This window comes from Amblyomma maculatum, chromosome 10 (assembly GCF_055883805.1).
Source record: "Amblyomma maculatum isolate TAMU_Amacu chromosome 10, ASM5588380v1, whole genome shotgun sequence".
Classification (NCBI taxonomy): domain Eukaryota; kingdom Metazoa; phylum Arthropoda; class Arachnida; order Ixodida; family Ixodidae; genus Amblyomma; species Amblyomma maculatum.
The window spans coordinates 168,791,856-168,816,839 of record NC_139353.1 but is presented as its reverse complement, the minus strand read 5'-3'; the positions used below and the strand labels follow the sequence as shown (position 1 = coordinate 168,816,839).

Below are 24,984 nucleotides of genomic sequence, written 5' to 3'. Positions count from 1 at the left end.
GCTCGCATCTGTGTCATGCCGCAAAAACGAGGCTTCGGCCAAAAAAGGTTATCTCCATAGTAATTAGGTAAAACTTTTTGTTGGGCTAGTTAGTTGGTCCATAACGATGTGAAAAAACTTCAGCGCAAATGAGATAGCCTGAAGGCGAAAGGGAGATTTTTTGCCTTCGGGCTATTTCATTTGCGCTGGTTTTTTCACATCCTCCATAGTAATGATGGCACCAAATTTGGTCCAAAAAAATTGAACTTTTGGACATTATAGAGTCCGAAATATCAGTTGTGAAAATATACACGTTTCTATTGGGTATGTGATGACAGTACCTGAATAAAGTCTGAAGTATTGTACAAGTCCAAATAATTGGCGAGAAATCGGTCAGCTATGCCCGATTTGATTTGCAGTCAGGTATTGCATTTATTTGAAGGTAGTCAATTTGTTATGCATTTTACTAATGTCTGCCTTCTGCTTTGTTTTTAAATTAAATACTCTACTCTTTACCTTTCAAAACAGATTATATTTTGGTTTTTATTATTTAACATGCTTACTGGAGAGCGATGCCATCAGGTGAAATTGCGTCAGCCCGTTAAGTACAGTATCACCCAGGAAATTTTACAAATGCACTCGGGGAAAACCTGGAGAATTCTTGGGATTTGGAAACATAAACTTGGTCGACAACCTGTATTTGCACTGTATGGACTTTATGTAACTGGTTTTGCACATGTTGTAGTGGGGCGATTTGTGAATATGTGAGGCTGCAAAACAGCCCAGGCTGTAATGCAGTAATTGAGACAGATGGAAGTAATGGTTTGGTTTCTGGAGTTTAACGCCCCAAAGCGGCTCGGGCTATGAGAGGCGGCGTAGTGGAGAATGCCGGCAATTTCGACCACCTGGTTCTTTAATGTGCACTAGCTGGCATCGCACAGCATACGAGTGCCTCGCTTTTCGCTTCCATCGTAAAGCAGCCGCAAAGGCCGGGATTCGATCGCGCATCCTGGGCAGAGTTATAAGAGCCTATAAGAGCAGCCTGATGCTATAAGCAGTTTTTTTTTAACAGCAACATAAAGGTGAAATGTTAGGGAGACATAAATTAGTATTTTCGAAAACACTGTTTTGCAGGAATAATATGATGAGGTTCAATGAAGATGATAGCAGCATTACTGCCATAAGCAGAGGGGTGCAAACAAAAAGATTATGAATTGCGTTTTCTCAATGTTGTCATTGAGATTCGATGTAATGGTATGAAGGTAGGAATTAGTATAGTCATATCATCAGCATATAAGAAAGATTCAGAAGACTGAAGGCAATATGTGAAGTCTTCAATATAGATTAGAAATTTTAGGGGTCCTAGAATGGGAGTCTTCAGGCACCATATGTTTATTAAGTTGTTTTGCTGCTGCTGTGTCTTTGTCAGAAGGGATAAGACCAAACAAATGGCTTTGATCGAAAGAGGATGATATGAGGATTCTGCATAAGAAAATTATAATGATAGGTCAGTTAGTTCATTAATTATAGCCACAAAAGTAAAAGTAAAACCAGACATCGACAATCCTTAGACTAATCTCTGTGTCCACCTGCCGTAGCGGTGCAGTGGTTAACGCGCTCGACTACTGTGCCATAAGACATGGGATGGAATCCCGGCCGCTTTTCAGTGGCAGCAAAATACAGAGGTGGGATGTCAGTGCATGTTAAAGAACCCCAGGAGGCAGTCCTCCACTACAGCGTCCCTGAGTTGCTTTGGGACCTCATCAACCAACCAATCTCGACATCCAGTGGATGTGATGACACGCCAACTGGAAGTGGATGTGGTTAATTATTGGTTGTCAGGAAAGGAAAAGGCGCATTATCTGTCGCACTTTCTGTAGACACCTGAACCATGCCATAAGGGAAGGGAGGAAGGTGGGAGTGAAAGCGGAAAGAGGGAAAGGGGTGCCATGGTGCAGGGCTGCAGCCGATACTCAACCACCAGCGGTCGGGACAGGCAAATAAAATTTCCACTGTGTGGCACCAGCCCTGGCCTTGCTAGCAAAGGCTATACAAGGGATACACAGTGTGCAGCAGCAGCGCTCAGGCTTTTGCATTTCTGCAGTGCTCTCGTAATTTTATTTCAGTGTTACATAAAATTCCTGATATACTAATAGTTTTCACAATGCATAAATAACTACGGAGGAGCTCTAGTGCAGGGCCATTTTTACCAAATGCAGAAAGCTTTAGGAGGAGGAGACTGGTGGTGCATTAAAGGCAAATTTGCACCACACTTGATTCCAAAGGGCAGACTGTTTTCACCTACACCTGGTAGTTTTAAATATATTAAGGAAAGCTAGTCTTGTGTTTGGAGGAAGCACGGTTTGTAAACGTCGGGCCTTGTGGAAATTTGTCTTCAAGTGACCCAGAATCAGTGTACTGTAGTAAGGCCTAAATGAACATTCTAGGATGATTAGAACGAACAGTACGGCTTGTCAAACTTGCCAAGGAAAAAACTATTTTGATAATTTCAGTAAACATGCAGTGTTTAAAAATTAGTGTTATTGCAGAGCTTATGAGTTTATTTAAGAATCCCAGAGATAGCTGATATGCTGTGCCCAAAATGTAATAAATTGTAGAGAAATGTTTTTTCCATACTTTTTAATCGCCAAGGTTAACGGCAACTCGTTCAAGTGAGTTCCGACTGGTTTCTAGTGGTGTGGGTGAAATAATTGCCCCTGCAACTCAGAAGCAAGTTTATTTCAAGAAGGTTTGTGATTCCACATGCCACACTTGATACCATTTTGCAACCGCCGCTGCTGCCATGCCATGCAGTTTTTCGAGTGCTTGTTTTGGTGCTCGCATGAAACCGGCTTAGGTATCAGTTTCTCATCTGTACCATGATGCAGGTTACGCAAGAATCGCTGATTGTAGATAACGAGACGCGATGCTGCATCACTACTGCCTCTTGGCTCTACCTTTGTTTCTTTTTAGGCTATTACGACGCTCGAATTTAATTTTTTTTTTTTTTCGTTTTGTGCAGTTGGATGACAGAGCAGTGCTAAGCTGGCTAGGTCTAACTGCATGGCCTTTTTAAATGGCACCAGCCTGCAACCAGAAGTGATCAGTTTGGTCTCCTGCTTTCAGAGCTCAGTAGCAGTATGTGTCATGTGCAATTTTAAGGCGAAAGCCTTTAATGGCTCACTCTGTCGTGGACAAAATGTGTCCCGCTTTTACGGCGGCTCTGACTGGCCGAGACGGGATGATGTCATAGAGGTCTCCAGCAATCAAAGAGCACCACCACAGTATGCGCGAATGCGTGCCTTATATGGGCCATATTTCGATCAATGAGCAATTGCCAATTAATGACTAATAATAATAATAATTAAGGACTAAATAATAACATAATAATTATTAATGACTAATTAATAAACAAAGTAATTACTCATTAGTGCTAGTTGCGCAGCAGAATGCGGCACTCAAGCTTTCGTCTTTCACTACTTTAGTCGCTAAAGTCCATCGTAATTTTCTTGTCCCTTTGTTTGCCACTTTGGGTGTTTGCTCATGGATGCCAATTGAGATCACAGTCTTTCAGCAAAACCAGAATGATGGCAGTGGAGCGTACAGTCGCACCTCATTTTAACGAAGTAGTACGGGGCGCGAAAATTTGTTTGTTATATCAGACATTTGTTATAAAAGTGCGCGCCCAAATTCTTCTAAATACATTTTCTAATAAAACTAAACAAAATGTGCACTAATATGGAGAACACGAAGGTGCGAAAATGCACAATTCTTAAAATTTTGAACTGGGTATAAGCATGAAATCTCGGTAACAAAATTGAATATTAATTTGGGATGTTGCCTCTGTGCAAAATTTGCTCAACGGAGCCAAAGGACTCGGGGGGGGAGAGTGTAGCGCGCGCGCACAGGTCAGCCGCAGTGCCAGAGGTGCGGCAGGGGCTCACGCCAATGATGAGGCAAAGGGGATGGCATGCCAATCACATGCCTGTCAGCCGTTGCATTGCCGGACTCTAGCGACGGCAGCGGCAACGACGCTCGAGTCTGGCCATGACCGTTCATGACCTCCGAGATCGCCGCGCATGGAGGTGTGATCTCTGAGGCCGTGGGCCGTTGGCGCCAGTTTTTGCCGCTGCCGCTAGATGACGCGGCACGTGAATTCACGGACGATCTAAACACACTTCGGCGGCGCCGCTTGAGTCCGGCCATGGCACCATGGCATTCATGACCTCCAAGAGAGAATTAAAAAATGATTGCATGCATTGCGAATGGTATCTATGGACTTCGTGAACGGACGGGGTTGGGAGCAGAAAAAGTGTGCCGAATGCATTAGCTATGTCTTTAAGAATTGTCATTGTATTGTCCTTGTAAACTATTTGCATTATAGAAGTATAACAGTTGTGTTGTTAAGAAGCAAATTAATTGATTTCCAGCGTTTGGAGCTGTCACTTCCGGTACATAGTATTTCGCCCTCATAATAGCTTCTCTTGGCATTGTTTAGCAAAATTTTGAGTGTTCTGGTATGTCTTATTTTTAGGCATACGTTGACTTTTTTGTAGGCTTTGAAGCACAACCCATCAGATAACCAAAGGTTATCAGATGCACTGCATATTTTTATGGCATTGTACATGTTGGGTGCAGGAGGCTATGCAGCTAGAAATGGTTGAAGAAAACGCTGCAGTTGACTTCTGCGATCGTTCGAAGATATTGTGATCAATATATCGATTTAGAGAAACGTGTTATTAAAATACAATGCTAAAGGAAAATGATCAGTAATGCTTGTTTAAAGAATAAAGCATCTGGGCATGAAAGAAGGTTACATATAGTTTGATCTACAATACCAGAATTATTAACAGTACATGTAGGCTGAGCAATTAATAATTCAAAGCCATAGCCCTTAAAGCAGTTAGTATAAGCAGCGACTTGAGAGTGGTTGGCGTGTAGAAAATTTATGCTGACGTCGCCCAGTATTATGTGATTTATCTTATTTAATAATAATGCTAAGAACGTTATCGATTGCTTTGGAAAAGTGAGCAATGATCTTGGAGACCGATAAATATGCAGACTCCCGAATCTTGATGCTTTTGTGCGATTGTACCGCTAAAACAGAAATCTCCCGGAAACGCTCCCACGTTTGGCCAAACCCTTTTTCTAGTCTGACCACATAGCTCCAAGGCTATCTACCGCTTGACACCGATTGACATCGTGATCAGTGAAATGTCTAAAGAGCATAGTCGGCCAAGCGCAGTAGTTAAAACTGCCAGAACTACTTTCATTTTGCTGTTCGAGACTGTAGCGCTGCCACCGCTTGGGGCGGTTCAGGCGTGGCGCTAAGGTCTGGTTTTGTCTAAAGTTCCAGTAGCTTAATTTCTGCCTATAATGTTTCTACACTAACACCGGTTTTTGCTTAGGCAACTTCCATGTTTACTTGTGTTCTTTGTTACCTTTGGCTGCTCAGTTGCATGGTCTAGTGCAGTTTCCAAAAGGCGTGCGTTGTGTGTTGTTTAGTGCCGCATTAATGTAGTCTTCGGCCATGACGCTAAGCGAAGAGCGCAAGAAATATCTTCACGTCTTCCTAAGGCAGTATACTGCTGAGTTTGGATGTATTGTGCCGTCTCTGAAAGGCAAGCATCAAGCGTTTTGTACAGTTTGCAATTGTGACATCAGCATCTCGCACGGCGGCAGAACGGACTTGGCTACGCACATTTCGTGAAAGAAGCACTCAAGCAACCTTCAGTGCCAAGACAAGCAACAGCGTCTCCAAGATTTCTTTGGTGCGCAAGACGACAGTGATGTCATCCGAGCGGAGTGCTTCTTGTTGGAGCATAACGTCCCACTGAGCGCCTCTGAGCACGTGGGACCTCTCTTGCGCAAAATTTTTTCAAAGTCTGACGTTGCGAAGCGCTACGCATGTTCTAGAACGAAGGCGACAGCTATTGTTGGTGAAATGACGCGTCACGCACAAGAGAGCACGGTGAGTGCCCTGAAAAAGAGTGTGTTTTCAGTTGCCGTTGATGGCTGCAACGACAGCCAAAGTGCAGCTGTACCCGATCGTGGTTACATATTTTGTTGAAGAATTGGGCATGATCAATAGCAAACTTCTTGCGCTGAGCACCTTAGAGAACCTGTCAACTGGGCGTAATATCGCCAAATTGCTGATAGATACTCTGAATTCCTTGGACATACCATTATCTAACTGCATAGCTTTTCGCTCTGACATCGCCAATGTCATGCTGGGAAAGAAAAATGGCATAGCGGTAGCGCTGACTGAAGCCCATGAAAACATTATCATAATTGGCTGTCCGTACCATTTAAACAACATTGCACCAGAAAAAGCTGGCATGTTGTCTCCCAGCGAAGGTGGACGAAGTCCTCGTAGATATTTTTTTTTATTTGAAAAAAAGTGTGAAAGAAAAGCTGCCCTTAAGCATTTCCAAGAAATGCATAACGTTGAGTACCGAAAAATTCTGAAGCACGTGCCAACCTGATGGCTGTCGCTTGGGAGATGCCTGGAAAGGTTAATGAATCAATGGGGACCTCTGTTAAGTTCTTTCCTTCATGAGGTGAAAAAAGAAGCCGCAAGTGCGCAATTTCTGTCATACTACCAAATTCCAGACTCTAGTATTGTCTGCACAAAGTACAGAACTGGAACACATGCCGTGCAAATTGAAGAGAAAGAAGACAGCAGGTGCTGCACCAGTGGCAGTGAAAAAGGCTAAGGCCACTGATATGGTGGACCAGAGTAGGCCACCATGCATAATACGTGAAGAGAGGCTGTTTCAGTTTTTGAGCTCGGACCTCAACAAAGTGTGCCGCCTTTTTTTTTAATTACACCATTCCTGTCTTTGAGACATTGAACTGTTGGCTGCAGTCTCAAGCTCCTCAAATACACGCATTGCAATTTTTACGCTTTGGGCTTCTTGAAGACCTCCTTTCAAGGTTTGTGCAGCTACGCCTTCTAAATGAACACAAGGACCTACTTACAGTTGATTACCATGACAAAGATGGACAGAAGGATGATGAAGACATTGTGGTGGGACTGGAAGCCAAATGCATTGTTCAGAAGCTCAAGCCAAGTGAGCAAGAACAATTTTATGAAGCTGTTCGGAAGTACATGATCGCTGCCTGCGATTATATTCACCTCAAATTTTCTTTGGCTGACAATGCAGTAATTAATTCTAGAGTCGCAGATCTGAAATCAATCAACACTATGTCCTTTCAGAATGTGCTTTTCTTTGTGGAGCGGTTTCCGGTCTTACTGCCACTAAAGCAGCAAGAGTCGAAAGACCAAGCTTTGAATTCTTTGGAAATGGAATTTTGTCAAACTTCAGGCGTTTGACATTCCCCAAGATATGCTGCAAGAGGTACGTGCTGACAGGCAGTGGAGCGCCATCTTCCAGCAAGAAATTCAGCCATATCTCAGCAGTAATGCTTGGAACCCTCTGTATACCACACAGCAATGCTGAATGTGAGAGGCAGTTCAGTATTGTAAAAAAAAATTCGCACCTAGTTCAGATCATCCATGTCCGACACAACCCTCGGTCACATTCTTTTGACTAAATGCCGCAGGGGTGAACACTTTTACTCTCGGCAGTACTCAAAGGAATTTCTGAAAAGGGCAGCATCTGCCATATCGAAGATTCCCGAACAGTTATGTGGCATGTCAGTGGTTTTCAAACAAAAACCACCCAATTCCCGCTCTTTTGAACCAAAAAAATCAACTCATTCAATATAAATGCCCAGTAACTCCTTCATCCCCCCCCCCCCCCCCCCCCCCCCCCCCCTTCCTTCCTTGGTCCAAATAATCTCCCTAATGCCTTTTCTATGAACCTGGCAGGTATGAATATGGCACTTCTATTATTGATGTTAAATTCTGATTTATCGACCTCGATCCAAACAGATTCGCAGTCAGGCACTGTAAAATGAATGTCATTTCTTCATATATATGGGATTTCTGTTAGAAAAAAAAAATGCCAAACCACCATAGTATGATGAAGCGCGATGTGAATACTGAGCGGAATATGGTGAAAAAGCTTAGATTTCTGTCGCAACCACTGAGCCAACTCTCAGACATGGATACGATGGAAATGCACTGACGATAAGAGCATTTAAAATTCGATGTGATGTTTGCGGATGCTGCGTGAGTGGAAATGAATAGCAAAAGGGTGAGATTGTGAAAAAACAAAAACAAAAGTGAGGTCGCTCTGGTTGGAAAAAATTAGCTTGTGGTTAAGCATGGAGTTAGTTAAAGCAATCTACATGGCTATGCTTAGGTTCGGCTTGAAAGTAACGACATGGCTTTTGCACATAGTAGTTTACTCTATGGTTTCAGCTTATTTATGCCATAGAGGAATCGCATCACATATGAGCATCCCTTGCCTCTCGTTGTTGACCATTCTCATACAGATGTAGAAGACTTGTAGTGGTGTGACATTGTCTCTACGTCAAACTCCGGAGCAAACTGCAGTCGCAGCATTCGAAAGAACCTTCTGTCCTAGCAGCTCACTGTTTTCGTTAGCCTCTGTCTTCTTTTTTTTCTCTTTCTTGCTTCTTTCAAGGCAAAAGCCTTTAATGGCTCATACTGTCGTGGACAAAGTGTGTCCCGCTTTTGCGGCGTTCTGATTGGCCGAAGCGAGATGCGTCCCTGCCATCTGCAATGCCACACTTGAACACGCGCCAAGGCATGCCACGCGACAGAAGCGATGGTGTACCGTCCAAACGCCCACTTGCCGAAGGAAGTGTGATAGATACTGCGCCTATCCTTTCCTGTAAACCAATTACATGTAGCACTGCAACGAATGCCGACAAGAGGCTAACGATGGGAGGTAAATTATAGAACAGGAAGGGTAGGCTTTCGCCATTCTCCTCTTAAGAGGCATCTAAGAGACCCTCTAATTTTTTTTTCTTCTTCTTTCTTTGCTCTCTGGACAGGCACAATGAAATGGCGAGACTGGCCACTGTAGTTCTCGCTACAAAGGTGTAAAACACTGTGATAAGTGAAAAGCAATAGCTTATTCAAATACCTCTGTATCAAATTCTTTGTGGATTCAAATGGCATGGCTGTCATTAAATTTCCTGGCTTTGATCATGCAGTCGGCAGTGCAGAGAAACTACCATTACTCTTAACTTTTTTTTTTTTTTTCGTTCAGGTGCCTGCACAAACAAGCGCTTGTTTTCTTGTGTTTCGGGTGGTCATTGATGAAGATTGCAATTGACTGATTAGACTCGAAGAGCAGTTTTTAGCATGTCTTTCCAGCTACCTTGATGAATTCAGTCTTCTTTGCTCGTGAGTGGAATTGAGCAATCAGGTTCCTATAGTAGTCCTTTGTGGATATCCGGTGGACCATCTTTGGTGGTAACAGGGCATCCAGTCTTTGTGTTTTTAGGATGGCCGTGTAATCTTTGCCCATGGTGCATGAAATTGCCTTGAATTCAACGTTGCTTTTATGCGAGCAATATTCCATGCAAGTGTTTTGTTATGTGGTCAAGTTTTTGTGGATAGCCTTCAACTTAGCATTTTCGGCTTGCATGTTTCCAAAGGCTTGTTCAGGAAAGTTAGACTAGAAGACATATCCTCTTTTTTTTTCAAATTAGCCGATGAAGCCTCACACACATTTGAGACAGCCTTGTCGACCATCACTTCCAGTTGGCCCTGAATCCGCCTGGCTAGTTAGGTATGGTAAATATGGCAGCAGTTGCGGAAGACAGTCATCCACACTGGCACTTGTTCGTTGTCCCCTTACCTCTCTCTTTTGTTAATTATTTGTGCCAGGGTCCCAATTTGTTGAACTACCATAAAGAAATGGTGGAGAGAGCTTAGTGGGCTTGCTGCAACCACAAAGTCCAGTGGGTGCTCTAGCTGCACTATAGCCCATTGATCTCTTCTCCCGCTGCAGGTGAGCCGCAATGCACAGGATGTGCGCACACACCTCGAGAGCAGAGTGCGGGAGCTGGAGGAGATCAAGTTGACACGGGACGACTACGACCTCCTCAAGAAGGTATCTGGGCATGTCATGATCATGCAGGAATGAATGCTCATTAAGACATCCCTTCATCTTCCTTGTCTTCGCTTTAACCTTTAGTGGAAAATGTAATTAATTGCATAAGAAAATTAAATTCTGCTGGATACTTAGCAGTGTTGGAATCAGCTGATGCGTGGGCAGCAGCGGCTTGGAATGCAAAAATGGAAAAAGTAAATGTGCTGCATAAATATGTCACGAAATTTATACAAAGAAAACAGAGAAAAATGGCAGACTTCGTGGTGCAATGAAATAAACAACAAACTGCGCCTTGTTAATATAGCACGTTGGACAGGTCTCTCACGTGCCTCTCCAGTCGTGCTGGCCACGCCCTACAGCCTATGTCTGTTCTGAAAAATGAAGCAGAAAAAGTTTCTGCGAAACAATGTCCAGCAAGGGAATCTCAGCAGATGATGAGGACCGCGAAAACCCTGAATATGAGAACACTTCCTTGTTTGACGCAAACAGGTGCAGCGCATGATGGCTCATGCGCTGCCGCCCCGTGTCCAAGCTGGAAGCGACCTACTAGTTTTAGAACAACCGGAGGACCACATGCAGCTGCTCTTTTTACTGTGCGCGAAATTATCAGATTAAGAACGTCAAAAGGGAACAACCGTGCAACCGTGAAATTTAGTGCAGATCTATACTTTGGGGATATTTCCTCGCTCACATTATACATAGACGAAGACTTTCTTGCACCTTGTATTGAATGCGGATTTGCTGATGAAGGATGATAGATACTTTCTCGGGCTAGATATTAGATTGCAGCATCTTCAAGGAAAAATAGCGCAGAAAAAGACGAGACACTTGAACACACCACGAGCGCTTACTAACAAAAAAAGGCGTTTATTCACTCATCAGAATAAATACGGAGGAAAAAACAAGACAAAGAAATAAGGAACAAAATCAGGTGATTAGCAATGACATAAGTTTCTTTCTCACTCAGCGCAAGGGATAAGAAACTTCTTTTCTAGATTGTCATGGCTAATTTTCTGATTTTTTTTTTCCTTCCTTCATATTTATTCTGATGAGTGAATAAACGCCTTTGTTGTTAGTAAGTGCTTGTGGTGTGTTCCTTCTAGTGTCTAGTCCTTTTCTGCTGTTATGCCCGAGCAATCGGCCATAAATGTCCCGGAGAGTCCGCGCATTTGGAGAGCGCCGCTGGAGAGCCGGATGTGGTTTTTCGAGAATGCGGCAGCGGAACGAGGCGTGTTGACCGGGGACATCAGGACAAAGGAGCACGGATCCTTATCTTCCCGACATGGAGAGGCGCGTCTTGTACAAGCTAATTGAAGTCAAGTGCTTTTGTCGGCAACCGAAATGGACGTCCTTTGATCTCCGGCACCCCTCTTCTGTACAATGGACCACAGTGGCGGGGTGAACTAGGAGCCGCGGCACACCGTCGTGTTGTGACCCAGCAGCGGGAGATGGCTTTCTTAGCCGTTCTTAAGGAAGCGACTGCTGACTCAAAGATGCTGCTTGTGTCAACACGTGATCATTAAGGCAAACTGGCTTGGGCCAGGGTGTAGTTCTCTCAGGCTCCAGTTTGGCGGCGGGGAGATGGGTGCCCTATCACCTGGCTGGCACCATTGCAGCAAGACTTTGTTTTGTGACTGGAAACTTCTGGACAATGGACCAGGTCAGCGGGACAAAATGGAGCAGCTGCACTCGTCGTATTGTGACTTCACTGCGGAAGCTTGCTTCCTTAATTGCTCTCAGGGAGGCTGCGGTGAATTCAAAGGAGCTGATGCACGCACCGCTCGAAGGCCTTTAAGACGTATGGGCTTGGACAAGGCTTTGTGCTGCTGAGGATGTGTGCTTCATCGCCTGGCCGGCGCCATTGAAGAGGCCTGGAGCCAGATGGTACATCGCTGCATCATAGAGAGCAATGGGGACGGCCTGGCTTTTCTGCAGCGGTCTACAGTATTCCCTGTTCAAGTGCAAGGAGGACTGTGTATGTGTGCGTGTTTGTGCATGAGGTGCTGGTAGAACAGCTGGGCGGAGCCAAAAGAAGCGGCGCAGCGCCTATTGGACGTTTGGGAAGCTGCGGGTTCCACAGTGGGACTGAAAAGTGATTTAAGCAGTCTATGAGGGCTGCTTCAGTGTGACTCGGCTGTGCTCTTAGTTAAGAGCTACCTCGCTCCCTTTCACGTGCTTGCACGTTTGCATTGTAAATATGTAAAATAAATCTTCAGTTTGCTCTCCTAACAACTCCTGCAGTCTTCTGCCTTCCTCAACGCCTTGCGGTGAAGCCCTATAGGCCCCGGTCTTCCGATCATATCACTGCACTATTTTTCCTTCAATATGAACCAGTACCAACATGCCCAACTTTTCTCTGCTCTACTTCAGTTGATTGCAGCCTTGTCTGTTGATGGAGTTGCTTAATGCAGAGATGCCAGAGGGTTGTGATAAAGGGTGAAGTCTGTTAGCTAATCAGTCTAATGGATGGTGACAGTATGAAAGTGGCTTAATGTAGGCTCTTTACAGGAACTGGCCGAGGTGAAGGCCCAGTTGGCAGACGCTCGTGCAGCCCAGCAGGAGGAAGTGGCCAACCACAGCCCCCCACATTCCACCAAGGTGGACACATCATCACCCGCCACCAATGGCCCCTCGGCAATGGCACCTTCCCCAACACCTGCAGCAGAGAAGGAGGACAAGGTGATTAGATCATCCACCATGTTCCTTGTCTGTCGAATACAATACGCCCATCTCTAGAAGTAAAGGAGGGCCTCTGAACAGGGCAAGTTGGGTGCTTTGTATGTGGTTGTGGAGTGACCACTGCATTGTTGCCCTGGTACTTTTGCTCTCATTTCGCATGATTTCATTCTAACGCCTGACTGGTCAGACATTCCAGGTTATGTTGCTTTTGTTACTTCATTAAGTGCTTGCCTGTGTGTACTGCTGTCATAGTGACAGAAATCATTCAGGCCAAGAATCGAGAGCATGACCCAGCAGGCAAGTCATGAAGGGTTGTCTGTGCACCTCTATCACACATGCAGGATGGAATGTGATGTGGGACCTTAATGGGCTCCTACAAGTCTTCTTTTGCCATCTGGTCACATTTCTGCCCTAGGTTTAGATTATGCTGCACCTGTCTGAACAGGTGGCTTGCCTGTCAAATAGGTTCCAACTAGAGCACTGCATGGGCCGTAATTATTGGCCCGTCTGCCTTTCCTGTTATACACAGATGCCCGGCCTGCACCCGAGGAAATTCTGGCCTACCTGACCCAGCCCGAAAAAAAAAAAAAATTCTTGAGCTAAGCACGCTTCACTACTGTAGATGTTCTTGCTACTTCAAATTTCCCTGATAAAAGGCCCTCGTTTTTAGTACAATGCCATTTGCTCTAGTACAGTGGCTTACATTCCATGGATACAAATTTCTCGAAAGTAATGCTACCTTATGTTTTCCTTACGATACTGTATATTATTTTTGGCATCAAAGTCCTAACGAGTATGTAAGCACATTCTGATTCAGAATAGGCTCACCGCTGAAGATTACGCTATCGCGTGAGCCTAGAAGCCTACGATAGCCGTGCTCATTGCTGCATTGAAAAGGGGTGAGGGAGGGAGCTGAAGGAAGTTCTCGCTCTTAATAATTAGCCTTCTCAAAAACGAAGTAATTAAAAACGTCAGAAAAGCATGCTGAAACCAAAATTGTACAGTAAAAGCTCGTTAATTCGGACTTCTAGGGACCGTAAGATATGTCCAAATTAACCGAATGTCCGAATTATCGAGAGAACAAAAAAAAAAACGCGATTTTATCTCAACATACCTTTATTACTTAAAGTAATCACGGATGCTTGTCTGCTTTCCCGCTGAAACCCGCGCGGATGCTATTTTCCTCAGTCCTTCCAGGTGCTCAGCAGCGCGCATGCCATCTGCAGTGCCCCAACAAAATTCCTCTAACACAATGAGGGCCTCTGCTGCTTCCTTCACAGTGCGAGGGGGCCGAGGCTGCTCCTCTCGTAGCCCCTCTTCCTCCTCCGAATCTTTGCCGTACAGTACGTCCCGGACAATTTCTTCCTCAGTTAGAGAGCCGGCTGTAGCAACGCCGTCATCAATGCTGATGTAATCGGCGAGTGTCACTGCATCTGGCAGCACACCTCCGAAATCCGGGCAGTCATCTGCATTGTCGTCTGGCGACACTTCTGCCACTGTGTCATTGCAGGGCTCAGGCAAAACGAAGCCACTGTGTCGAAAACAGTTAGCGATGACGTGCGCAGGCGTGTTCTTCCAAACATAGGCAAGAATGTTGACCGCGCTCAGAAGATCCACGTCGTACTGCTTACCGACTTCAGTGCACAGTAGCATGCATTCCAGCACGCGCCTGCGGTATTTAGTCTTCACATACTGAATTACAGTCAAACCTCGTTATAACGAAGTCTCATTTTGCGCGGAAATTCGTTCGTTATATCCGATATTCGTTGTAAAAGTACACACAAATTCCTACAAAAAAAATTCTGTTCATAAACCCAAGTAAAGACTACCCTAAAATGGAAAGCACAGAGCTGAAAAAAAGCATTTTTTTTTCTTTAAAGCGTGATATAAGCACGCGAAACCTTACCTTTCATTTTGCACTGCTAAGCAAAAATGAGCACACAAATCGGGATTTAGGCCACGCAGAACTGATTTATTTAAAAAACGACGTAATCTTCATTTGGCGACACTTCATACTATTCGATAGAATAAATTTCTCAACGAAATCGACACTGTGCAGTGCTTTCCCAATGTCAGCCGATTTGGCCACAGGTAGGTTCTCAAGGTACCTTCTCAATTTCCTCGCCATATCGGCGGCCTCGGTGCAGCTGAGAGCTCGCTCTTCGCCTTCTTCTTCACTCTCATCGCTGCTCGTAGCATCATCTGTAGGAAGCAGCTGATCGACAATTTCTTGGTCGGTCAATTCGGGCGCCACAGCCAAGTTGTCATCAGCAGCAATAAAGTTCTCGAACGTAACATTCGGAACCGCCAGTTGACGCCATGTCGTCTCGTCGAAATTGTCCGCTTCACCTTCAGAATCGTGGGCGTCGTTGGGCTCAGTCTCGCTGGTGGATGGGGCTAGGCCAGCATCAACAAAGCAATTTCTTATTGTCGACTGTGCCACTTCGTTCCATGCACCATACAGCATGTCCAGCGTAGTTTTGAGGTTTATGGCCATTGATATGCCCCTGTCTATGTCAAATACGAGCTGCGTAACCAATCGCTTTCGGTAGCAGCATTTTAGTGAGTGAATGATGCCCCTGTCTAATGGCTGCAGCACTGAGGTCGAGTTTGGCGGCAAAAAAACTAGGCGGACCGCCTCAAGTGGTAGACACCTTATGGGCAGAGCAGTTGTCCAATATAAGGAGCACTTTCCTGCGCTGCTCTGCCATGTCTTAGTCGAAGGCCTTCAGCCATGCTTCAAAGAGTGACGACGTCATCCACGCCTTTTTGTTCGAGCGATAGTCCGCTTGGACATTCCGGGCGTTGCGCAGGAACCTGGGGCGAGCAGATTTACCAATAACAGTTAGTCGCCTTTTATCTGACCCATCCATGTTGACACAAACAACAACGGTGACGCAGTCTTTGCTTTTCTTGCCTCCTCGGCACAGTTCGTTCCTCGCAACGAGTGACCTTTCTGGGAGCAGCTTAAAAAAAAGCGCAGTCTCGCCCAAGTTGTAGACATCACGCATCTCGTAGCCATCCAGTTGCATGCGGAAGATTTCTGCCCACTTCTCGCAGTTCTCTACATCGACGGCTGCTTCTTCGCCCGACAAGGTGTGGCAAACAATCTGGTGGCGGTCTTTAAATCGCTGCAGCCAGCCACTGCTTGCACAGAAGTCATCGTGGCCTAAGACGCAAGCGAGACTTCTTGCCTTCATTTGAAGCACGGCACCAGACACAGGCAGGTTGCGCGCTCTAACGTCCTTGAACCACACGAACAAGGCATCTTCAACATCCTGGTGGTGACAATACCTGACGCGCTTCCTGTCGTTCTTCACGGCGCCTGCAGAGTGCACGTTTTCTATCTTCTGCCTTGTGCTCAGTATGGTTGACAGAGTGCTAGGCGCAGCGCCGAAGTCTGCGGCAATCTCTTTCTTCTTGCGCCCGCTGTCGACCGCCCTGAATATTTTTATCTTTGTTTCAAGAGAAATTGCTTTGCGTTTCGGCGCCGCCATGCTGCAAGACGACGGCACGACCTCGAGGAAAGTGAGCACACGCGCAGGTCGGCAAAAAGTAGGGGCAGGGGCACGCGAGCGGTGGTTCGATCACGTGCAGGTCACATGCCAGGCAGCCGTTGATGCTAGATTCACTCGCGGTCCCTAGATGGCGTGGCATGCGAAAGCACGGGTGACTCAAACACATTTTAGGTGGAGGCGACGCGGGCGGTGGTTCGATCACATGCCGGTCACATGCCAGACAGCCGTTGATGCTAGATTCATTCGCGGTCCCTAGATGCCGTGGCGTGCGAAAGCGCGGGTGATTCAAACACATTTTAGGTGGAAGCGATTGATAAAACCGAAATTTAGCGTTTTGAAAAATTTTTTTTTTTTTGCTTCTTTGCAGATTTTGAGTCGTATGAATACGAAATATGCTTCGTTATAACCGATTTAGTGTCAAATTTTCAGTTTTTCATTTCGTTATACAGATAGAACTCCCATAGAAATAAAGCACAGCCAACCAAACTTTGCTTTTACTTCGTTATATCCGATAATTCGCTGTATCCGTGTTCGTTATAACGAGGTTCGACTGTATACCTTGGTCGATCGGTTGGAGGACCGATGTAGTGTTGGGCGGCAAAAAAACAACTTCAATGTTGTTCAGTCCGGTGGCACTGTTATATGCACTACAGTTGTCAAGAACAATCAACACCTTGCGGTTCTTCGCGGAAAACTGTCGGTCTAACTTTTGTATCCAGCCGCGAAAAATTTCTGATGTCATCCAGGCCTTTTTATTAGCCCGGTACTCCACCGGAAGAGCAGGCACGTTCTTAAAGCACCGTGGCTTTTGTGCCTTTCCAATGACGACAAGCGGCAAGCGCTCTGTCCCCGTCATGTTTGCGGCTAAAAGAACGGTGAATCGTTCTTTACTCCTTTTTCCTCCGATGCAGGGATCTCCTTTCATTGTCACAGTCTTGTCAGGCAATGCCTTATTCATCAGCATTAAAAATGTCATTTGGATCATATGCTGCGATATGTTCCAGCAGCTGAGCGTTCTTCCAGTTGTTGGCAACATCTTCGTTGACGGCACCTCTTTCGCCACACACTGTCTTGAAAACGAGACCATGTCTGTCTCTAAAGCGCGCACACCATCCTTCTGACGCTTTGAATCCATCGATATGCATCATCAGTGCAAACCTCTCGGCCTGCGCCATGATGAGGGGTCCACTCAATGGGAGGTTTGCATCACGCGAGTTGACCACCCACCGAAGCAAGGCTTCTTCCAACTCCGGATGAGCTGCTGTTCGCAGACGCTTTCTTGACGCTTAAAACTTCTCGCTTTCGAACGCCTGAAGAATCTGTTCTTCATTTTTTACTTATGTTGTTAGGTTTTGGATCGCGCGTGCCTGTGGTATCGCACCACTGCCACCAGTTATTAGGTTTGGGGCAGCGTGCGCCTGAGTAGCGTACCGCTGCCACCGGTTATTACCGTAAAAACCCGCGTATAATACGAACCCGAATATAATACGAGGTGAAATTCTGGAGACGCGAAATGGAAAAAAAAAGTTTTTACCGCATATAATACGAGAGAGAAAAAACAAGACATTTATTGAAATCGGACCTCACACTTCAATCACTTTCATCTTCAGCAGCGCTTTCCTCGGAAATTTCTTTGTCGGACAAATCATCCCACAGGTACTCATCTTCTGTGCCATCGAGGGCGTTTGAGATGCCGCACTTCTTAAACGAACGGCGCACAAGCTCCTCTGGGATGCTTGCCCACGCGTCCACAATCCATTTGCACAGCGTGGCTGGCGATGCTCGCTTCAGCCGCCCGGCCGGCGTCACTGCAGGCTCACCTGACCGCATCCATTCCGCGTAGCATCGCTTGACTGCGTCCTTGAAGGGTTTGTTGACACAAACGTCGAGAGGCTGAAGTTGTGAGGTCATCCCACCCGGAATCACAACAAGTTCTGTGCGGCAGTCGCTTAGCAGCCTTTTCACCGAGTCGGCCAAATGGCAACGAAACGCGTCCAGCACGAGGATGGATGGAAAGGACAACAGTGCACCGGGCCGTTTGCACCACACTGACTTCACCCAGTCGAGGACAAGATCCTCGTTCATCCAACCTTTTTCGTGGCATCTCACGATGACATTCTTCAGCAGCTCCTCACCTTTCGGCATTGTCTTGCGCTTGAAGATGACATAGGGCGGGAGCTTGCGGCCGTCTGCCGTGCACGATAGCATGACTGTAACCCGCGTCTTCTCGTTTCCAGTAGACCGGATACAAACTTGTTTAGAGCCTTTCTCATGGACGGTGAGGGGCGATGGCATGTCCAGGTAAACCGGCGTCTGGTCAGCATTGCCTATTTGCCCCAGCTGAAAGTTTTTGGTCTTTCGCAAAGAAATCACGTGGCGCTGAAAAGCCACCAGCAGCTCTTCGAAGGATTCGGGCAGCTTTTGTGAAATCGAGGTTCGCCGGCGTAGCGAGAATCCAGCACGGCACATATAGCGATGTATCCAGTGCTTGCTTGCTTTGAAGGCGGAGCTCGGAATTCCCTTTTCCCTTGCAAGCTCCCTAGCTTTTGCTTGCATAAGCTCTACGCTCACAGCTAGATGCGATGCTCGCTGTTCTCGTACGAACTCCGTCAGAGCGAGTTCAATTTCCGGGAATGCGCCATTCTTTGGCCCGCGAAAGCTTCTTCGCATTCCCTTGCACGCGAAAAGGGCTTCTTTCTGTCGTCGCCATCCGCGAATGCTTCCCTCGGTGACGCCAAACTGCCTCCCGGCCGCACTGTTGCCGATGTTTTCAGCAACTAAAATCACCTTTCTCTTAAAAGCAGCCGAGTACTGTTTCCGAGACCCTGGCATCCTGCTCGTTCACTTAAAGAAAAAAGCGTGCACTTTTTCGCGAACCGTGGTTTGCACGAGAGCACATGCGCTGATGCTGTGCGCACTCGACGACTCAACAACAAAGAGACGACACCTCGACGTCGTGGCCACTGCGGGGTGCGGCCACGTTAGGGCAACGAAGCCAAGCCGTAGCCGCACATCGATAACAAAGCCAAGCCGTAGCCACGCGGCAACAACGAAACCAAAACTTCTCGCAAAACTTTGACATTTTGGTTGGGATCCGCAAATAATACGAGGCGGAAATTTGGAACGCTGAAAGTTGGAAAAAAAACTCGTATTATACGCGGGTTTTTACGGTAAGTGCGTTGCTCGCGTGCTCAGCCCACCGCTGACACCCGTTGTTACATGCGGCGCGCGGCCCCTCAGTAGCGTTGGCCTGGCGGCTCGGTGGACGGCGGACGGCATCAACGGTCCCAGCAAAGACGAGGCGTCTACTAACGAAACAACCTTTACTAAAACATCATGAAGGATCGGGCAGAGAAGCTGACCCGGAGAGAATACAGACACGTTCACACAGCTGGTGTCTAGCGTTGTCTCAACGGCGCGTCAAACTAGTCTCTCTCTCAGCGGAGTCGGCCGCTGCTTTTTATAGGTTTTCCAGTTCACAGGGAAAGGGTAAACCCTCACAGGAAATGGAGAGCCCGACAAGTCTGGGCACGAAGGGATGACTCAATAGCAGGTGGTCCGACCGCATCTCCTCCACCTCCTACAGACGGGCGAAGACGGCGCATTCTCTCACGAGCTCCAGGCTTGGCCAGCGTTCGCACACACACGCACGCACACACATTTGGCGCGTGGCAAGATCATGCCGAGACTTGCCCGCGGGAGGAAGCGTTTCGCGGCCAATGAACAGCGCCGAAGTGGCCGATCCGGTCGCGGTTCTGCCTGTTGCTATGCGGTGGCCGCATCAGCTGTCCCACTTGTCGGTGGAGAAACGTAACAATGTGCTTAAAGTACTCCTTTTAACGTCATATTTTTTCATTGCTTCTTGTCGGGAGAGCCCGTTCTTAAGGGCCCGAAAAATTTCCACTTTGGTAGCCAAGTCCATGGCCTCGTAGCTCTTCGGCCGTTTCGCCGATGTTGCCATCGGGGGCGAGTGCGGTGATACCAGCGCACAACAGAGAAGCAATGAGCCGCACTAAAGCGAGCAGTCTTCAATACAACAGCGTAGCGCACCGACAGCAGCAAAACAACAAAATGGCACCACCAGTAAGGTCGACTCGTGAAAAAACAAAAAAAAGCGCCCATCCGGCCACAAGTCAAGCCAAGTTGAAGAATTGATGTCCATGGCGATGCTGCTTTTGGGTATCGCTATAGCGCCGCGTTCGTCTTATTTTCGTTTTCGAGCCTCGGTAGTTGCCCAAAGTTGTCCGAATTATCCGTTGTGCGGTTAAATCTGTCCGAATTAACGAGAGTTTCGTCCCATAGGCTCCTATACATAATTCTGGGAACCAGGCGCGAAGGTCGAATTATCCGATTTTCCAAATTAACGGGAGTCGAATTAGCGAGCTTTTACTGTACTAACAAGCTCTGTTGTTATCTAGCAAAAATTGTTGCAAAATACTCTATTTTTGGCCTATATACACTCCAATAGGTGCTGCGCAAGTTCCCTGTTCTGATAGTATAAGCTTAGATTATTCTTTGAGTCAGCAGCATGTATCAAAAAGCACAACTTAGTGTATTTCAGCTATATTTAATGTGGTCTCACATTGTCAAAACATCAGGTCAATGTCATGCGACACACTACGAACACCTTGTTATAAAAGATATATTCGCTGATCAACAACTAAGCACCAGTACCTAAGGCTATCCGGTCCACAGGGGCTGTCTGTTTAATTGGGGTAAGACTAGGCTAGTTCTTCTGGCACAGTTATTCAAATTTCATATACTCCAGATTTTATCTTGCTGCTGTCTTTATAGGAGCTAGTTCTCGCTTTCAGGAGATCTAACAGCTGATCTATGCTAAATTGATTAATACAGATTCTCCTTCAAATCGCCTACGGATGTACTCGTACGCTTACTGTCATGCCAGAGTAGGATGTCTACAGCAGTGGATTTTGTGTCACTCTATGAGATGGATAGGGAGTGTCCCGTTTGAAACATTATAGTATTTTATGAAAAGGTTAATTTAAAAATGGAGGTCATTACAGTCGAACCCGGATATATCAGTGGAATCAACTTACTAACGACGAAGTCTTACAGCTATCTGTAACATCATTCATCGGCAACCTCAGTGCACAATAATGTCCTCTGTCATGCATTCCCGGTTCCCATTTTTGAACTGAATTTAATATTGTGATCGTTCTGGTGCTCTTTCTTCATTTAATTAATTCCCTGTTGACCATGTTCACTGATGACTTGATAGTAGTGTATTTATATGCCCCAAACCTTAGTGTAACTTTTTGTTGTGTTACGTCATTGAGCCTTTCATTTTTGCTGTTGTGTTTTGTTTCTTATTATTAATTTGTGGCCTTTGTACTTTTTTTTTTCTTAATATTTGTACTTACCTATTTTCTGTATGCTCACCCTGCGAAAATCCCTTCCTGGGATTGCAGTATTAATAAATAATAAATAAAATATCGAACTCTGAGGGGATCGCGAAATAGTTCGATATATCGATAATTCGATATACAGAAATCTGCTTGTGACGGCACTTACGATGCGAAAAAACGGTAGCGTATTTGTCGCGTAATCAACCCACTCGCATAATGAACCCACCCTCCACATTTGCACCGAGAATTTGAAAAAAAAAAAAAATGAGTTAAGGTTAGCGACAGAGCGAAAGATTTCAAACTTGTTGGAACTGCGTCCCTCTCGCTGCTCGAGCCACCGCGGCAGCTCAAAAACCAGATTTCCGTGTCGCCGTGCCAAAATCACGCGAGCGCTTTCGCTTGCATGTCCATGGCGCGCGTCACTCCGTTTCGGTCGTCTCATACACAGCTCATTTCTTGGCAGCGTGCCAAGATACTGCGCAGCGATAACATCCGGCGCGTTTATCTTTTGATAGCTCCTGCGGTGGCGGGGAGCGAACTTGGCAAAGTGCCCGTGATGGCTTGATTGCACAAGCCTGGTTCGATTTATCACTCCGCGCTTGGGGCGGGCGTCATGATTGCAGCAGCTGACCGCGTGCTTTCGTTGATTCATGCATGCAAGAATAAACTACTCCCACAAAAAAAAAATGCTGCCGTTTCTTATTGTCCGAACAGCACAACGATAAGAAAGGATGACTCGCAAAAAGAAAAAAAAAAAGCTGCCGCTTTTTAATGTCCGCAGGCGCCATAGAGAGCTCACAACACACGCTGGAGAAAGCGTCCGGCGCCTGTCTGAAAACGGGCTGAGCTGGCTTGGCGCATGCGTAGCGCGTGCTGAAGGAGAGATAGCTCGGCAAAAGGATGGGCACACCTACGCACATGGCTTGCAGCTTGCAAACGTCATGTGTTGGCGCGCGGGAAACGATAACTGCAGATGCGCGCGCCTTCGGGGAATGGGCGGGCCGGCGCTGCCCAGACCAGCCGTCGCCGAACTGTCCCCTCTCATTCCTTCTGCGCGTGGCTTGAAAAAAGCCAAGGGTAATCCGATCGTCTTTGGGGAAGGCACACTTTCCAGTGCCTGGTGCGGAGTTCGATATATCGAACGACCGGTGAAATTAAGTTCGATATATGACGCGGCTTTCCTATACTTGTACATGGGATTTTCAAGGGGATATTCCGTGAGTTGATATAACCAAAATTCGATATATCCGGGTTCGATATAACCGGGTTCGACTGTATTGTTTTTCCCCATAATGTCTCTGAAGGCCGTCTAGACCTCTGGCTGTTTGCAATAATTTCAGTGGTACAGAATTTGAGGTGATTACAAAGCAGTGGTAGCAAATGAGCACTGACTGACCAAAATTCTATGTAGTTGACTTTTCCCTTCAGGTGGCGGTGAGAGAAAGTACAGTAAAAGTTTGTTAATTCGAACTTCACAGGACCAGGGGAAATTCAAATTGTCCGATGTTCGAATTATCGAATGGCCTCAACAAAACTGGCAAGGACCACTTCCACTGCGGTACATTTACTCATATTTACTCGGGTAATGAACTCAATTTTTGCCTAAGAACTGGAAAAAAAAAAAAAAAGGCGTGGGTTGTTAGCGTGTCCCTCCATTTCACGCCGTCATGGTCCACAACGCATTTCTTGGCAGTGCACCAAGATGCCGCAGCAATAACATCAGGATGTGTTTACCTTTTGGGCTCTAGCAGGGGGATCTTGATCTTGGCAGAGTGCCAGTGCTTGTCTGGAACCAGCGTCATGATCGCGGCTGACTGCGTGCTCTCGTTGATGACCTATGAGTGGAAGAATGAATGACTCGCAAGAACAAAAAAAAATCCGTGTAATCCGTAGCGCCCGTCCGAAGGCCATAGCCTGTCATGTGTGTTGGCTGGGACCACACCGACAGTGCTTATCCGTATTTCCGAATTAACAGGGCTCGATTAACGACTATTTAGATGAGTTTCAGAGGTTGAGCAGAAGAGAGCAGGCTGCCGTGGCCGCCAACCCCTACCCTTTGGCGCCGCCGCGCCATTTAGGCCTCACTCACTCTTCCATGGTTTTACCTGGTTTCATCTTCTGTCCCCGTTTTGGACGTGCGCAGCCTCTATAGAGCTCTTTTGCTAGATCAAGTAGCCCAAGTAGCCGAGGTCCCAATTAGCTGCGCTGTTTTTTGATCTTGCAATGCACCAACTAGCTCAGATTTCCGTTCTTCTGCAGCTCTTTTGCTGGGGGCGATATTTTTTTGCCATGTGCTGAGCGCCAATCCGCCCAGACGAGGCAGCACGTAGTTCGAATTATCCATTGCGGAACCGACTCTGTTTCAAATTAACGGGCTTTTTTGTACACAGATTTCTATGGACCTTGGCCGGACCAAGTAGTGTAGTTTGAATTATCGAGGTTTCAATTAACGAGCTTTCACTATCTTGATGTTGCAATTGGGGTTTGTGATGCCTTGCTGGTTCAAAGCTGCAGACATTCACTTTATTCGAGGGCAGGTAAGTTAGCTATTTATTTACAACATGAAAAGAAATACAACAAATAACAAGCAAGGATAACAGTACTTACAACTTGACTAAACAATTGATAGTCGAATTCAGCCCTCGTTAAAACCAGAGTGCTTACTTCTGAACCCTCTTTCGCCGCATTTAACAGGGCCAGCAACCAGTGAAATAACTGGCGACACTCCTCAGAAATTAATGGTTACAGAACGGAAAAAAAAAAAGTTTGCCACCAACTCTTCAAACCTATAGCCAAACGGGCGAGTTGGTGGAGCATACTGGATGGAAAAACAGCGCGACAGACAAACACGACAGAAAAGGAAAACAAGACGAGCGCTGACTCACAACTGAAAGTTTATTAAAGAGGGAACACAATACATGGAAAAAAGAATAAACGTGAAGCTACGTGGGATGCAGGCACGCAATTTCACTTTCATGTAGATAAATTGATGGCTTACTAACACACAACATAAGTTTTTTCCTCATGCCGTATCGTTTTGCCACATTTTTAAGATTGTGTGACAGGCGGTGTACATGCTTCATTCCCAGCCCAGGCCTGGCAAGAAAGGGCTTTTCGTGGCCAGGCCTGGGCTTTCAGGTAAGCCCGGACCAGTGCAGTGCTCTAGTTCCAACCCAAGAAAGCTTCGATAGTGACTTGATGTCACAGCAGATGAGAGGCACTAATGTTTTAATGAAAGAAAGGAAAAAGACTCTCAGAAAGTCTTGTTGGAAGAGAGAACCGATTCCAACCCTGTGTGAACAGCCTCAGAAAGCTGGGGCAGACTGGGGTCAATGAGCTGTGTGACCAGCTTTTTGCGTGACTGGCTTCTCTGTTACATGGGCAAGAAAGGGTGAAATGTCCCTGTGCTTTTCCATCTCCTTTCATCGTTGCTAAGGGTGCTCTGTC

General features: G+C 46.3%; 1 protein-coding gene across 5 annotated transcripts in view; it reads left to right on the top strand.

Annotated features, from left to right (window-relative positions):
- Positions 1-24,984, top strand: part of LOC146177893 (uncharacterized) — a 206,803-nt gene that overhangs the window by 165,159 nt on the left and 16,660 nt on the right. For all 5 annotated transcript variants that reach the window (XM_084580636.1, XM_084580635.1, XM_084580634.1 and 2 more), the window contains 2 exons: positions 9,873-9,974; positions 12,483-12,653. In XM_084580636.1, coding sequence (XP_084436762.1) covers positions 9,873-9,974; positions 12,483-12,653 — 273 coding nt within the window. The remainder of the gene's footprint in view (positions 1-9,872; positions 9,975-12,482; positions 12,654-24,984) is intronic.